Source organism: Stegastes partitus, unplaced genomic scaffold, assembly GCF_000690725.1.
Source record: "Stegastes partitus isolate 25-593 unplaced genomic scaffold, Stegastes_partitus-1.0.2 Scaffold2185, whole genome shotgun sequence".
In the NCBI taxonomy this organism is placed as follows: domain Eukaryota; kingdom Metazoa; phylum Chordata; class Actinopteri; family Pomacentridae; genus Stegastes; species Stegastes partitus.
Genome location: NW_007579916.1, coordinates 1984 through 19536, shown reverse-complemented (window position 1 = coordinate 19536; position 17553 = coordinate 1984). Strand labels below are relative to the sequence as shown.

Here is a 17553-nt window from a genome sequence, read left to right as displayed (position 1 = left end):
TCCACTGGGTCTGTGGAGGAGGACAGGAGAAAATCTGTCACACAAACCTGTCACAATCATGCAGAACAATATTCACAAGGAAATGCTAATCACAGATACCCAGTTTGTCTGTGTCCCCTGCTTGCCCAATTCCTGTTTGTACATTTGTCCTCCACTTCTGCACAGGTCTACATTGGCAGTATTTGCCAAATGTCATTTGACTTGTACTTGAAATAAATGTTTTATGACCCCTGAGGCCAATAAGTGTTTTCAGACCACTGAAACAGCGGTACTGTTAGAACAGGTACAAAAAGAGCTTTGAATGCTTTTAGATTTTACAGTTACATTTTGTGTGTCATACCGTTTGATGTTGTCGTTGTTGTCGTTGGTGTTGTCACTGTGAAAATGAAAAAAAATCAAAATAAATAAAAATCAGCAGCATGCCAAGTCTCACATCTGTTGAAATGTTTGACAAATGCAAAACAAAGTAAAATTTTTGTCATACAAAGTGTCGATGACAAGAAACAGAATCGGTATAATCTTTTCTTTTCAAGCAGCACATTTCACTGTATACAGACATAATGATGTCAATAGTGTTGTTCTGACAAGCCCACAAACCTTTGACATAACTTTTTTGGCTATATGCTTTGAGCGAAATATACTGTGTATATTTCCAAACCACAAAAGATAAAATGTGGTGTTTTGATGATGAGCTACACAGTTATCTCAGTACTACACGGTCTGTATTTTCCACTGAAACATCATGGAGACTTTGTCAGTCCCTACATATTTAACACTTTCACGCAAAGCAAAGCATTTTTTTTTATACAGATGTATGGCTTGTAGGACATGAATCAGAACAGCTGTAATCTTTTCAATCTGCAACAAAAACACATAACAAGAAAAGAGAATTCCCAGCTGCTATCCCTCCACATGCAACACATTCTTTCTTCTGGCTGGTGCTGAGATCAGCTATCTGGTTGTAGTTAATTCAATTTCTCACCTGAGCTTCCTTGTTTCATGAGTCAGGGAAATAAAAACTGTAGGGGATTTGTGTATTTTTTTTTTAAACTAAAGAAAAGAGGAAGCATCAGGTATTTTCACAATACAATGAAACAGTCACAGACACAGCATGACGGTTGTGGGTTTGATGCGTGCGTAGCTCCATCTACTGGCCCTAAACGTCAAGCTGAAAAACTGACAAGTAAATGATAAATTATCTTCTTCAGCTAATTTAATTTAAAAAAAGGACCATTTGGCCACATGTTGTTGTAGCTATATTACAGTTTTGTACAGATGTATTGTCATCAAAGTCTTAGCAGTAAGTGCTCTCTGAAGCTAAGCTTACATTTAACCTAATTTATTGTATGACTGGTATTTTATATTTACATTGTTGGCCCTTTAAATATTCATCTGCAAAGTAACCAGCTGTGAGATATATGTAGTCAAGTAGATGTATAAAACAAGTACAGTGCAAGTACCTCAAATACAACACTTAGATGAATGTTCTTATACTCAGTGTATAATAAAATGGTGTCTTGTGCAACAGCCCCGATTCCTACCTGTTTGACTGGTGTTTGACTGGCAGTACTGGCCGTCTACTGGGAGGCCATTAATGCATCCACACGTGTCATCAATGATGCTATCACAGGCCCCGTGGTCAATGCAGCTGTTGAGAGGCCAAGCAAAGCTCTCCTCACATCTGCACTGGTATCCAGTCGTATTTACTGAACACACTATGGGACAAAACAGTAGAAGAAAACATCAGGGCTGTTTGATATGTTTGCTGGCTGAGTAAAGATACTTAACCTTTGGGGAGCAATGAAGCAACCAAATGCAAGAATGTTGTACCTGTTGTGGTCTCAATGCTGACGATTTCTGTAGAGTTGTCGATCCGTAAAGGAAACATGAGATTGGCCAGAATCAGTTTGATGCTGTCCAGGTCTGAGATACTTATAACAACCTGGACCTCATGATCAGTGGAATTTACAGAAGCTGGAGATAAAAACAGACATAATCATCGTACAAACCTCCATGGCAAGGATTGGGCACCAAAAGTCAATATTCTTTGCTGCAGTAAATTCTGTTAATGTTAATATAATGTCACTCACTTTCTCGTTTTTCTCTGATGTGAATGGGGGATGTTTCTGAACTCGATGGTTCCTGAAAGAATCATCAGATTCAGTTAAATTCTACAGTTTGTCTACATAGAACAATGACTGTAACCAAATAACAATTATAAATTAGAAAATTACACAACTGATCAGGTACTTCATGCAGCTACACGCAGCAGTTTCAGCATCTCAGGATGTAGCACTAAACCTTCGTCTGTCTTTCTTACCTGAAAGACGACATTCAGAGGCTGTCTGTATCTCCAGTTCTCCAGACTGATGCATATAACCAGAAGAACAGCCACATATCCAACTGTCTTTGGTAATGTCATCCTGACTAGAGAGAAAACACAGTCAAAGCAGTGATTTATCTTATTTAAACATTGTTAAATGAATTGTATACATTTAGTTAGATGACATCACATATACATTTATATACTGTACCTGTCTACTCTGTATTATTAATGACAGCACAGATGCTTGAAACTTTAAGATGTTATTTAATATTGTGCTGGTGCACAGTCTTGGTTTTGAATGTAACCAGGATGTTCACAATAAAAACTGCACCGCCTTCTTGGTGAGTGGTTTGAAAACATGTAATTACTGGCATGTGGCCATTTTAATGACATAACACAAGAACACTTTTCTTTTGTCAAGCACGTCGACAGAAAGCCAAAAACTTTTTGGAATTTCAAACTAAAAAGACACACCTGAATTCAACCAGTGTAGCTCCACACCTGTAATGCCAAACTACACAAGACTTGTCTCTCTAGCTCAAAGACAATTGAGGGAACTTTGATAATATTCCCCCAACTGTGTCCTCTGTTGTGACAATCAGTGAGTAGACACTGATACTGTTGAACCTGTTGTAACGATTCTTAATGATAAACTAAATAACAAAATATCTTTTATATTTCATTTGCAAATATTCAAACCCTTTACACTGGCAAAGGCACTCCAAAATCAGCACCTGGTCTGCTTCTTGTTTGCTCTAAATGTCCTTGAGATATGTCTGGAACTTAACTGGAGTCCAGCTGGCAAATTTAATGGACTGGACAGTTTAGAAAGACACACACCTGTGTTTATAAGGTTTCACAAAAACCCACGCCAGGACAAAAACTAAGCCATGAAATGCAAGAACCTCCCCTTAAACCTTTATCATAAAACTGTGGGGAGGCAAAGATCAGGGCCTACAGGGTAGAAAACCATCTTTAAAGCTCTGACTGTCCCTAGGAGTACAATGGCCTCAATTTTTGTGAAATGGAAGAAATCTAGAATCACTTGGACTCTTCACAGAGTTGGCTAACTGATAAAATAACTGAGCAAGAAGGATCTTGGTCAAGGAGGAGATCAAGACTCCAACAGTCAGTATAACAGCCAGTGGCGTAGCCGTCATGGGGGGGCAAATTGTTCAGAGGTCTATTGAGTGATTTATCATCCTCTCACATTCAATTGCACCTCTCCTTAGCAGGTAAACAACCACATAACCACAAACAGCACAGCACCAAGGAACCAACTTTATTTTTTTCAAAATAATAATTATAAATTATATACTATCAAAGTCAAAATCTAAAGCTGCCAACTCTGGTTGAGTTGACGTAGAATGACCCGGGGCATCTACAGGTGCATGGCCAGATAATGAAGTGCCAGATGAAAACACTGAACACCAGAAGTTCTGTAAAACACCATTCCTGTTTAAAATGATCAGCACCAGAGCACATGTTCTGTACAGAAATGAAGGAGGAGTGGGTTTATAATCAGCTAGCTTAGCTAGCTAAATTGACATTTAGTTAGCTAAGCTAGCGAGTTAACCTAGCTAACTTAGGATGACAAAGTCCCAGGCAATTATATCCCATATAAAATATCTTTGTATTAGCTAAACATTATCACCATGTAACAGCATTACTCAACTTACACGGTTTGTTGGGAAAAAACTGTCCAGAGTTTTCTGCTTCTTGGTTTGTTTAGCGGACATGTTTAAAGCTAAACGTCAGTCTCACCACTGCGGCTGTTTGTTTGCGTCGCCGTTTAGCGCCGTCTAATAATGATGCGTTTAAAGGCGGCTCGGATAAACGTGTTTCCACATGTTAAAAATGAATTAAGTGGTTGTAATGGCTGTAAAAAAAAAAAAGTGCGGGGGACGGAGGGCACAGATACGGGAAGTGCGGGGGACATGTCCCCCGTGTATCCCGCGTCCGCTACGCCCATGATAACAGCACTTCAATAGGACTGTAACAGCACTTCAGTAGACCTCTGCAGAGACATAACAGTGTGTCCAAAAGATGACCATCAAAGCAGCACTTCATTAATCAGCCTTTAATGATGAAGTATTTAGACGGAGTCTCAGTGGGACAGAGGATCGCTGGCTTTAAGTTTGCCAAATCTGCATTGAAAGGAACCTAAGGGCATGTGAAAAAATATTCTCTGGTTTGATGAGGCAAAAACTGAACTATAGTGGCAGAACTTCACCATCCGTACAGTGAAGCATGGTGGTGGCATCATCATGCGGTGAGAACGTTTCCAGCAGCAAGGACGGGGATATTGCTCAGAACTGAGGGGTCCTTGAAGAAAACCTGCTCCAGAGTACAGTGACCTGACACTGGAGTGATGGTTACCTTCATAACAATGTCTGGTATCAACAGCATAACAATGAAGCATAAAGGAAGAACAATGGTGGAGTGGCTTCATTACAAAACTCTGACCGGTTCCAAGCCAAAGACCAGAACTAAACCCCACAGAACACTTGTTTGGAGACCCCCGAAGATGGCAGTTCACACACACTTCCCATTCAGTGTGGCTTGACAGGATTTGCCAAGAATAGTCAGATAACCTTCTCAAATCCAGGTTTACAAGGACTGGAGAGACTTACTGAAAAGACAAGCAAGCTACAGCAGTTGCCCAAGGGGCTTCTAGAAAGTGCTGAATGAAGGATCTGAATACTTTTGTAAATGAGATTCCGACTGTGATTTTTATTAAATTTCCCCCAAAAAATCTTTGTCTTTGTCAATATAGGTTACTGAGTGTTAAACGTGAAGGGGAATTAATGTTTTACGAAGCAACTGCACATGAACAAACCATTAAAACAAATACGGAAGAAATGATCAACATACATAAATATAAGAGAATTATTGTGTAAATATAGCTTATATTTTAAAAAAAGTATGAGATTTGGAACCTCACATCTGGGTGAGTCTGAGCCCAAGTAGAACACCAGATTGTCTGGGTAATGATAATCCTTCTGTGTAGCTTTAGGGGGTGTAAAATATTTTCATTATGTACATTTTAAAGCTATCTCACAGTATGAACAGATTCAGCCTCACTGCTGCCCTCAACGACTGATGGAGACAAATGGTGCAAATGTAAAAGGGGGATTTAAAAGTTGTTTGTCTTTCTTCATAGTGAGGATATTTGATGACAATAATTTGTTCACATACAATCGCTGACTGATTTTACACAAATCTTAAAATGTCCTATTCTAGCTGCGTGACATATATTCAGCCTATTTATGGAGTGACAGGGTGGTGCTGCCGATAAGCATTTAAAGTAAACCTATGTGCCACATTCTCTTTACATCACAGAAAACTGATATAACCGGTTTGAGTGTTACCAGATGTACACAGCATATGGCTCCAGCAGCTCAAGATACATATCTGTATGTGTGAAGGTAAAGGTCCTGCAAGATATCAGCACTTACAGTTCTCTTGTTTGTGTCTTTTTGGAGCTCCACCAAAATCTGTCTAGCTTTGTCAGCATGTGTTAAGAAAGGAAGCAGCAGTGTTTCAGCCAACCTTGATGTGCCCCTCTGTTGGGAAACTTATCCAAGTCTACGCTTAAAATACAATATTTCATTACAGTCCCTTTTATTGTACATGTGTCATTTATGAATTCGCCCAAAATAAACTATTTGTTATCGGCTAGATTCTGTACAAATGCAACACTTCTGCACTTCTGCCTGCGAACATGTAGCAATTAATGACTCAGCTGAGACTAGCTTGGCAAAAGTTCAGGGCTTTCCAGCTGAATGGCCAGCTGTGGTTACACGGACAGATAAAACAAGACAAATATGGAAACAAATAAAAATGGTGAGTAGTTAAATTACTATGTGGTAATATTATTAAGAACAGCAACAGGGCACTTGGGAAAAATCTTGTATATGGGGATTCCAGGTATTTTTTCAATTATTATTTATTTAACCAAGAGGTGGCGTACAAACGAGATGAACAGCAAAAACAGATTACATGTACGGCAACTCACACAATATTACAAAACAAATTATGCAAAGTCTTGTAAATAGAGAAGCTAAAAGCAGGTGCAGTGGTCCTACAGTAATGCTCTAACTGATTTTTTAAATGACGAGAGTGGTACATATGAGGTGAGCAGAAAACTGCACTGAGGATTGACTAACACTGGTACGGACTTCAGGAATGTGGAAGTTAATGAAACTGTTAGAACAAAGAGTACGGGTGGAGTTATGAATGGTCAGTAATGAATGCAGATGTGGTGGTGTTCTACCAGTGAGGGTTTTGTAGATATACAGAAACCAGTGTAATTAAGTTCACCAGTGAGTACAATCTGCAGTGGTGGGTGTTGTAAGGAGCTCTAGCAGCAAAGAAGATGACAGAGTGGTAGATAGTGTCTAATTTATGGAGGAGGGTTTTTGAAGCGGATCTGTATAACACATCACCATCATCAAATAATGGAAGGACTGTCATTTTAACAAGAAAGACTTTGGCGGGGTGCATGAATGAAGATTTGTTACGGTAGAGACAACTGATTCTGGATTTAACTTTGGAGGAGAGTGCTGATATGTGATTCAAATGAGAGCGAACAAAGCCAAATTCCCAGATACTTTTAACAGAACAAAAATCCAATCTCAGTGCTGTTCAGTGAGAGAAGTTTGATCGAATAGTCAATTTGTGGAAGGGTTCTGCTGAAGACCATACATTTGGTTTTGATGGTTTCTGCGACAGAAGAAGATCGGAAAAAGCGTGTTGAATGTTATTGAAGCTAATCTGTAGCCCAGACAGGGCAGTGTGGAGGGAGGATGTATAGACAATCGTGTCATCGGCGTACAGATGGCTATGCGAATTGCTTACGGCTTGGGTTATATTGTTGATGTAAACGTTAAAGAGTGTTGGACCCTGTGGGACTCCTTTGTGAATTGGTAAAGGGTCTGAAAGAAAAACCTCCACCCTCACTGACTGCATGTGCCCCGAACAATAGCTTCTGAACTGGCTTACACAATTCTTGGAAAGACCGATATTTTGCAAACTTTGGAGTGGTCAACAGAGTCAAATGCCTTAGCCAAGTCAACAAAAACAGCTGCACAATATTCTCTGTTGTCAATGGCACGCACAATATAATTTACAACTTTAAGTGAGGCAGAAATGCAGCTGTGCCCTGATCTAAAACCAAAGGGGTTGAAGACATTATAGGTCTCCAGATTGACTGTAAGCTGTTGATTGAACAGTTTTTCAAAAATGTTCAATTTTTAAAAAAATAAATCAGTAAAAAAACTAAATCAACTTTTATATTTCATATTAATGCTATTAGAACAGTGACATGTTGCACAGAGGACATGTTTGAGTTGTCTCTCTACTTCTCGCCATGGTTGTGTTGTTTCCAGTGAGGCAAAGAAAGGCCTAGAAACTGCTTGGGGTTCAGATTAGTGTACATCCCTGATCCAACACCTGTGAGAAAATCAGCTGAAGGGATCAAACTGGACACTATTTAAAGAAACTAAAGTATGGGGAGGAAAATCATTCACTATACACTTACTTTACTTTTGCATCCATATGGCTCATTTTACAGTGTGTAATCAGCTGTATATCAAGGTATGTGTTATAAAATACAACTTAACGAAGTTTAGGAATAACTGAGGTCATCGAATTAACACACACTAAAGTCTAAAACGGCAGCTAAGAATTAAAAGATTGACCTATATTTTACTTTTCTTCCTTCTTTGACTATTGCAAGACAGATGGGGAAAGCTTCCTGCAATGACAGTAAACAAATATCAGATATTGATCACTATACCAACTCTAATACTTTAAACAGTTCACCCCTCCTCATGTTCCTTATCTAACTGTGTAATGTTGTTCTGCAAAGATTCTCATTTCCTCGATAAACTTATCCTGTTGCGCTGTAAGAAATCGGCTCAAGCTTGTTTGAAACTTTCCTGGACGACGGAGAAATCATTTATAAAGCCTGTTTTTGAAAAGTGCCACATAGAGGATAATTTTGTTAGTGTTACTTTAATGCAATCGTACACTGCTTCCTACAAAATGCTGAAAATAAAAATCATTTTAGGGTGTTCATTGATTCTTAAAAAGTATTGAATTGGCTCAAATTAGATTTTTTGTTTGATATATCTACATCTTAAAGTCACATATATATTATTTATCTCAAATGCATTAAACTCTCTACAACCACATTGACCTTAAGGATTTAATGTACTTTAAAAAACAACAACAACAAACATTTGTTCTTTAGTCTCAGCTGAGCAGTTCTGTCCTGGTGGCCTAGCTCTCTGTCGGCTCTTGCAACTTTTAGTTAAAGCTAACAAGATTCAGGAAGTATGTAATTAATATCAATGACAGACACAGGTGGCTCCAGGAAACAAACACAGTTGGTAAATAAAGCTGAAAAACTACTTTGTTAGATACGTACAAAGCATTTTTGTCTCAAGTATTGTATGACACTGGAACAGTCTGCTGCATTAATCTTGGTAATTGGTTCATTTGAAAGTACATTTTCTTACTTGAGGTTTAGAAAAGGGACTTTAAAAGTGTTGGCTTTGCTGTATAATTAAAATGTCTTTGAGAAATCACTCCTAATTTACAACCTGTTTCCAAACTTAAAGTTCATGAACTGGCACTTCTGACTGTCAGAACAACAACAATCGAAGGTTTTAAGACTTAATTGTAGAGTTAATGTGCGTTTAAATGAAGAATGGCATTGACCTCCACCCATTATCTATACACTGCTTAATCCTCATTAGGGTCAAGGGGGGGCTGGAGTCTATCCCAGTTGCCTTAGGGTGAAGGGAGGGGACACCCTGGACAGGTCACCAGTCTATCACAGGGCTACACTTAGAGACAGACAACCAAGCACACTCACATTCACACCTACAGACAATTTAGAATCACCAATTAACCTCAACATGTTTTTGGACTTTGTGGGAGGAAGCCGGAGAACCTGGAGAGAACCCACGCTGCACGGGGAGAACTTGCAAACTCCATGCAGAAAGATCCCAGGCTTCCTAACCGGGACGCGAACTGGCGACCTTCTAGCTACGAGGCAACACTGCTAACCACCAAGTAACCTTGCAGGCATTAACAGTTTCATCTAAATTCTTGCTCCACCAAAGTGCAACTACGCATGTGAGCTCATCTTTGTTTCACAGATCTTGCAGTCATGATTTTCTTGAAATGTTCTCTTTAAAAATGTAATTTACAACCTAATACATTTTGTGCATCTTCAGATTTTAACCTTATTGAGTCTTGGTGCCCCAAAACAGTTGTTTGTTTTTGAACTTAAAAGTGGATTATATTTAAGCATCTCTTAGAAAATGAGCACTCAGAGACAACAGAAACACCAACATGTTCCGCTGTGTACCTGTTTAGATGTGAGCGTCAGCAAAGATCATCCTCATTGTTGAGCAGCATACTCCTCTACAGTTGGCCTGAATGCACGATAAGAAAAACACTTAGATAATACAGGTTTAAATATTCAAAGATGCTAATAAAGCCTCATTTACCTGTTATTGTCTTCTGGCGTCCAAACCAGCTCTTGTCAGCTAGGCATGATCATTTCACTGTACGACACCATAGAGACTGCTATTCACACAAGCGAGGAGGTCCATTTGTATACTTCCTGGAATACTTTGGCTGAGTCACATACCTGTCGGGCCAGTTAAGTGATCTGATCCTTGACAAATGCAGATGCACTGGTTGATTGCATTGCAGAGAATTGTTAGTGTGGCAATTTTTCCTCATCTGCGCAAATTTATGTATCATTGTTGCTGGACTGGCTGCAGGTCTCAGCGTGGCTGCAGGGTACGGCAAACATTTGTTGGGTTTGCACAGTGCACATCGTGCTTATGTTTTAGGGAATGTGCCTCACAGTAAAAAAAAAAATAAGGCTATAAGAGTCGCATTCAGAGTGCAGGCATATTTTTGGGTGTAAGAGTTTCCAAAGCAGAGAGCTCCTCTTCTGAGGAACCAGCTCACAGGCTTTTAAGGCCACACCCTGACTGTTGTTGAAATGCCAAGAAAATTATGGTCCGAGCCTTTTACGAAACACTTTTCCTGACAGCGGTTGAGCCAAGAGAATCATGGGAGAATGATACGTCACTTTGAATGTAAAGGAATTATGGGATGGCATTATCTCCTTTCTTTTCATAAGGGATGGACAAAAAACCAATACAAACAAAAAAACAGGAGAATATGACGGAGACACTGAAGCAACCTTCTGAGCAGGAAGAGAATTCCACCAGCTCTTTCCACAGCTTTGACACTTCCTGGTCATTTCGCTTTCTTTGGAAACTTCTAAGAAGCAAAAAAGCAACAACACTAGTGAACACAAACTCCTCTCTACTTTAAAGATCAGGCTTAAAGGCTTTATTTTTCATAAAGCTTAGTGCTGACTCAGTTGATCCTGAACCATCCCGTAGTACTGCAGCTACAGGCCTAGAACCGTTCTTTTACTCTCTTTTTAACACTTTCTATGGATTTTTATACTGAGATTCCCCATCATTCACTTTTTGTGTTCTCTTTTCTGCAGTTTTCATTATCTGAGATGACTTATCCTGTGATTCATTGCTACAAAATGCATATTATCTGCAAAATACCCAACGTTTAAATAACTATTTATTCCGTTGTTATGTGAAGGCCGACAGTTTTAAACACAGAAAAGGTAAAAACAATGTCTAAGCACAGATGCACTTCAAAACTACAATTTAGTCTCAGATCATCCTGTGTTCTGTTTCCATAGCAGGACGTGATCTGATGCTGCTCTGGAATCTTTTATAGGCAGCTGATTTTAAATCTTCATCAGAAACAAGAGGTTTTAATATACTGTCAGTGAATAAGTTATACATCTTATATACTGCTCTTCCTTCTTCCTTCTTCCTGTTTCTGTGGTTCCTCTCTGTCATTTCATTTTTCATCTTTCAATTGCCACAAAGGTGCCAAGTGACTGGATTATTAAATAATCAACCAGTGTCATCGTACTTGAATCCTGTGGTAGACGTCGACCACATGTTACTCACGTAATGTGTCAGAATGAAAACAGCTAAACCAATGGCACTGGGGAGAGTTAGGAAAGAAAAGCATGACTTTTCCGTAGGGCATTTAGGCTGCTTTTGAACACCAGCCTACGTTTATTATTGTTAATATTGTTAGTTAAATTATATTCAAACTAAACAAAACAAACAAATTGTGGTGAGGATGGAAACCTTTGTAAGCACTGAGCCACTGACAGATATTTGTGGCGACAAAAGAATTTGTTGGTGTGGAACAGATGTGGTTGGTCTCCATTCTGCTGCCAATTACACAACAGAGATCAAATGTTTAATGAACCACTGTTTACCTTTTCAAATGTACTAGTTATGTAATATTTATATGATGTAATTTTAAAAAATACAACGCATTAAATGCTCTTCTAATGCCGACTTCTAAATGAAATATGACAGAAATTATCGCTGAGCTACACACAATGGGGTTACACTGACATTTAACAGTTGTTATTGAAATTAAAACTGAACAACTTTGTTCTGGTATCATCAGTTCTGTCCCTTAAAAGAAGTGATGTAGATCTTTTTTTATCTGTGCGTTTGCCTTTCAGTAACTAATTATATCTTACTTGAATAAAAGAACTCTCAGTCGTATATATTTCCACTGGGATTATGGCAATTTAAAAAATATTGTAAAAGTTTGACAGGCACACAGTAAAAAGAAACTAATTTTTTTTAAAAACTGAAAATCGGACAGCACGGGTGCCAGAAAGTGAAAATATGTTAAAAGAGGGTGATATGGATTAAACAACTCGAAGCTGTGCATTATACGGTTTGAATGCACGTAGCAGAGTCTAAAACACCATGACACGAAGTGGATTGGTGTGACTTCGCTGCATGCATTCAAACCGTATAATGCACGGCTCCGAGTTGTTTAATCCCCTCATACCATGGTCCCACACAGCGAGCAAACACACAAAATATTTATTTAATTAATAATTAAAAACTTGCTAAAAATGCCTACGTTTTTGGGACTACTTTGTCCAGAGTGGCGTGATATAATAGTGATTTAACTCGCCGAACTACATGTGCGTATACACAAAAATAATGCACACCAGTTAGCCATACAATTCTGGCTGACCGTGGTATAATGTAATGTTTTAAAAAACTGTGAAAATAAGATCTATAAAATAATGACATCTTTAGCTGATTAAAATACAGTAAATGGTGTTATTTGTTGGTCACATGTTGCAAAAAAAATTATTATAAAAACTACAGATTTTTTGATCTAGACAATATGTAAAGATTTGACCTGCATGTTAGACTATCAAAATAGAAACTGATTAGTTTTTCTGTGATTTTACCAAATATTAGTGCATAATACATTGTAAAAGAGCAAATTACTATTTGTAAAAATACAACTTTTGATGTGGGCGTTTGTTTTTTACAGTTTTGGTCTGTTTTAATGTGTAAATAAATACTCATTTTCTGCGATTTCATTCGGTATTCTCTGTTATTTGACTTAACAGGGAAATTTGCTAAAATAAAAGGAACTGGTTCAGAATAAATGATTTTTTATTTATTTGTTTGTTTGTTGTTTGTTTGTTTGTTTTATGACTGTACACGTCCTGTAATCAGGAGTGTTTCTTTGTATGATGTGAGGGATCAGCGCCGACAGGTGATAGTTGCTACAAGGTTTTATGCATTTTGAGTGAAGCGTTACCGTACAGTATCTGTCCACAACGCTTCAGTTTGAAATGGTTGGTTCTGAGCTGCATTGCAAGTTTAGCAACACAAGATAAACTCATTCACTTAAGACACTGCAGAAGTTGCAATGCTGAATTCTTCTGAAACATTATTTCAAGTAGAGGGCAACAAATGAAGGCTTCACATGTCTAAGCGAACACCACTGATTTTGTTGACACATTTCGTCAGCTGATAACTAACAAATTATGCAAATGTTTCCTCAAAGAGCTGATGAAAATGCTGTTTGTAGCATTTTTAGCTGACTTGTTTGAGACATGAACCTTACAAAAGGGTTTTTAAACAGGCACCTGCTGGCTGTTAACCTGATATAAAGCTCACACACTGATGGCTAAAGCAGCACGTTACACGCAAACCGTAAATATGTAAGACTGAGGGAAATGGGAGTTCTCTCGACTATTTCATTACAAGATATGTGAACTAACTGTACATACCTCCATGTCGAGTGACGCTGGCTGGGATTTCTGTGGTGTAAAGTTAAATAAATCTAATAAAACGGCTTCTGACATTCGTGTAGTTTATAGATTTCAGCTTGTTTCTACGGATTATATACATTTTTTCGTTTAATTATAAAAGTATTTAAACTGGCACACACCACTGACCTTTTTTTTTTTTTTTATTTGTAATTCTACTTTATTAATTTGTTTTGCCTTTTCTTTCAGGATGGTCCGAGCAGCTCTTGTACTGTACGTGTTCACCTCAGTTCCAGTACATTTAGATTTACTCGCCTATAATGACTCGAGTTTAATTCTATGTAGTTTATGGGCCCACAACCTTATTGCAACTCTTAACATGTTCATAGCAGCACTGGATGTTTCTTCTTTTGCCATTTTTCTGGAGCGTTAGACAGATGTGGATGAACACCTGTGACATCTTAATAAGATTCTGTATTCCTGATCCTTTCCAAAGCAGTTTCTGCTTCTTATACTTAACCGGACTAGATTGGAGTCTATTAATATGTTCAAGTGGCTCCGGTAAATAACAATAGAATGGGAATTAATTGGTTTTCGAGAATGATAAAACACCCTATGATTTAAAGATTAAAATGAAACTGAGTCACGCTGCCCTTGGAAGGTGAGCACACCCACATTCTTTACTCATGACAGTTGTGGTTGATTTGAAATTCCAGTAAATAGTAATTAACAACACTGAAAACGGGGCCTCCTGGATACAAAAGTTGCTTTTAAAAATTCTGAATATGTTTCTGAAGTTATCAAATAAAAAAAAAAAAAGTACAGTAAGCAGAATATTCATTAGACAGCGTGTACAATTTATATCAACACATATATACATTCTTTTATTTAATTGTGAGTGAGTGTTAGAGATATACTTTAGATGTGCAGGTTCTAAAGTTGAGACGGTTCTTTTTCTGTTTAGTTACTTGTGCAGTCACGTAACATTATGATGCAACTGGAGCCAATCCGTATAGATTCAACAGCCACTTTCACACCTCAGAAAACTTCTGGCTTCGTTAATCAGTGAACAAACAAAACAAAATCCCTCGATCATACGGAAGGTTATTGTCGGATTTCTTGTTTGTTCCTTGTTATTAGTTAAATTGGACTCTGCGGGTGTGTTATGACACCGTTCACATCATTAAGCGTCCCTAAATTTGTTTTGCTTTGTCAGCTGTTGTTATTGCAAGAAAGCGACGTGGCCCCATGTTGAGTAGGTGAGAAGAGTCGACGTGTGTGAGAGTCAGTGTGTGTCTATTGTGTGTGCAGCTCAGGGATTAACAGCAGCCACGCTTCACATTCGCACCTCTAATTGACGGCTTGTTGCATCACATCTGACCTGAGACATAATTATGAAGATGTGGGTGAACGTTTGCATCGGCACAAGTTAAACTTTTGACTTTTAGGAATCTTGCTGTGCTTTAAATGATGCTGTTGCGGAGGACAATAAAATATAGCGATGAAACTATACATGAAGGAAACCGACAGTCAAACCACAAACACAACTGCAGTTTTGTACAAATGAGCCAAACAAGAATGAAAAGAAATGATTGTTAAAAACTGTATAAAACTGATACAGCAGCTACAATCACAGCCGAGACCCGACATCTACAGTCGTCCTCAGATGTATTCATCCCCTTCCATTAAACAAAAGGCAAAATTCACAACTAGAAACTGAAGAAAGTAATAAGAAATATAAAATTTGCTAAATTATAATTTAGTGAAATGAGACGTTGCTTTTGAATTGTGGTTGAAAATAATAGTTAACAAACAAAACTGACAAACGAGAGCCCTTTGCTGATGAGCAGTGGGCCAGAATACCTGTCAACAGGTGCACAAGTCTGACTGAGAGTTAGAGAAAACACCTGATGGCAGCGAACGCCTCAAATGGTTGTTTAACTAAATATTAGTTTATGGGTCTCATGCATGCTTGTCCCTTTTTTTTAGTTTTGTTTTTTTTTTATATTTCTGTTGAGCCACAATCCAAAAGCAACGTCAGGATTTTCATTCAATTTTTATTTACTATTGCTTTTGTCAATTTCAGCTTATTTCAGTGACTGAAGCTGTTTTTGTTCCTTCTTTAATGGGAGGGTATGAATACATTTGAGGACAACTGTAACGCCAAAGATAAAAAAAAATAATTTGTGGCAAAAGAATTCTTCACGCAGATACTGAAGATTTGCAAAATGTCCAGTATTGAAAATGTGCAGAGTGCAAAAATGTAGGAAATCTGTTCTCAGGCTGTTTGTTCCTAAAGTTTGTAATCATAATTAGTTTTCTTTATCATTGTGCATGCACCAAGAAGTGATCGTGTCACCATCCACATCACAACGGTTTTGTTTTTGACTGTGTTGAGTAGTTTGAGTTGTTTCATTAAACTGTTTTAGTGCATTATGACACAAGGGTTAAAAGCAACCAGCAAAAACTTCACATCTGGCATTTGTGTGCCATGTCCCAGTTGATCTGACAATAGCCACTTTTCTTTAAAGATTGCGGTTTTTTGGGCTTCTCTGCCTTTATATTGTAGACAATGGGCCTGGCTGTTTCCGAGCATTGATGGGTGTGTGACTAGGCGTTGTCACAATAGATGATTGACAGGTGCTTTCCTGGCCTGCGAGAGGAAACTAAAGTAGATTACACCGTCCTACAACCACGCAAACAGTAGCTGCACTTAACTGGACAGAGGCTTCCCTCCTGGGCTTTCTGCTTCCAGATTTCAAAACAGACCAACATGGCAGCTCATTGACAAAAAAAAGTGTTTCAAAAGTTTCCAGGAGCAGCAAGTCAGAATTGATGCCCCTGATTTGGATAAAGTTGCCTTAACCTTAACTTTATGCCAATGAGGAATGACCAAGATGATTAACCTCTTAAAACCCAAAACAAAGCAACCAAAATACATTGCAAGGCTGCTTTTCCTGCCAGTGGATTAGAAGCACAAAAATTATGGATCCTATAGAGATGGATCAGAAGAGTCAGCTTTGGGACATTGTACTTAAAAACCTTTGCATTCATTTCAGCAAGTTTTAACATGCCGACATTTATTTATAAGCAACCAACAATGTCACTGGTTCACAAGTAATATTTAGTTATAAACTAAAACTGCACACAAAAGACCCAAAAGTAAAAGTATTCTAAATTATATAAGAAAAGGCTTTTACGCCCCTTTGAAGTTTTTTGTTTTTGACTGTTTCTCATAAGACTGAAAACCAAGGCGGCTGGTTTTACTGGTGGTTGGCAAACAGCAGACAGCCATGCACAAGGTTGCCTGGTTGCCAAAAGTAAATGTACATTCATCTTGTTTATCGCACTGACCACTGAGTTAACCTCTGGATTTATCTAAAAGTGAATCCCAGTAATATTTTCCATTAATGATGCTGATGTGACTTTAAGTGATTTGGGAATTTGAGGAGTCTCATAAGGCAACTTGTGAACTGCATGGGACTTTATTGCATGATCTTCCTGAAGCTTTGAAAAGAATGAATATTTTTAGATATTTTCATTGTTAAAAGTTAATTTTCAAATCTGACTGAGACTTCATATGTAAATCAGTCACCTGGAGTGATCATGTGAAGAGAGCTGTTCTGTCGATGTTCTGTTATCACAGACTTTGAGGCCTAATTTGTCATTTAAAGCACCAGCAATGGAAATGCAGTGTTATCTACTGGAAGATTTTACTTGTTTCACAGAGACTGAACTCAACAAAGTCTGGAGGAAATGTCACCTAGATGACGAGAAAGCCACCAAAATTCTGACTATTGATATTGGCATCTGTTCTGCTGCATATAGACTAGGGATGGACTGATACCTCTTTTTGATTTCCGATACCGATACTTCAATTTTGAGTATCTGCCGATACCGATACCAATACCAATACCGATACCGATACCATCTCTCCTCCTAAACTTCTTTGGAAATACCTTATTTGCAGGGATACATTTGTTTAAGATGGCTTTATCAAAAGCCTCATACTATTAAAGCATAGACTTTGCTTTTCTAAGAAAGGAAAAAA

The 17553-nt window shown here is 38.1% G+C and overlaps 1 protein-coding gene across 1 annotated transcript in view; it reads right to left on the bottom strand.

The window, feature by feature from the left end:
* The window catches only part of LOC103374248 (probable G-protein coupled receptor 116), a 12292-nt gene extending 2357 nt beyond the window's left edge, over positions 1 to 9935 (bottom strand). Inside the window, exons 1-8 of the mRNA XM_008304310.1 lie at positions 9850 to 9935; positions 9708 to 9774; positions 2321 to 2427; positions 2091 to 2142; positions 1831 to 1974; positions 1542 to 1715; positions 341 to 376; positions 6 to 10 (exon numbers count right to left, since the gene is read on the bottom strand). Of these exons, the coding sequence (XP_008302532.1) occupies positions 6 to 10; positions 341 to 376; positions 1542 to 1715; positions 1831 to 1974; positions 2091 to 2142; positions 2321 to 2422 (513 nt within the window). The 5' untranslated portion in view covers positions 2423 to 2427; positions 9708 to 9774; positions 9850 to 9935. The remainder of the gene's footprint in view (positions 1 to 5; positions 11 to 340; positions 377 to 1541; positions 1716 to 1830; positions 1975 to 2090; positions 2143 to 2320; positions 2428 to 9707; positions 9775 to 9849) is intronic.
* Positions 9936 to 17553: the final 7618 nt, after the last annotated feature.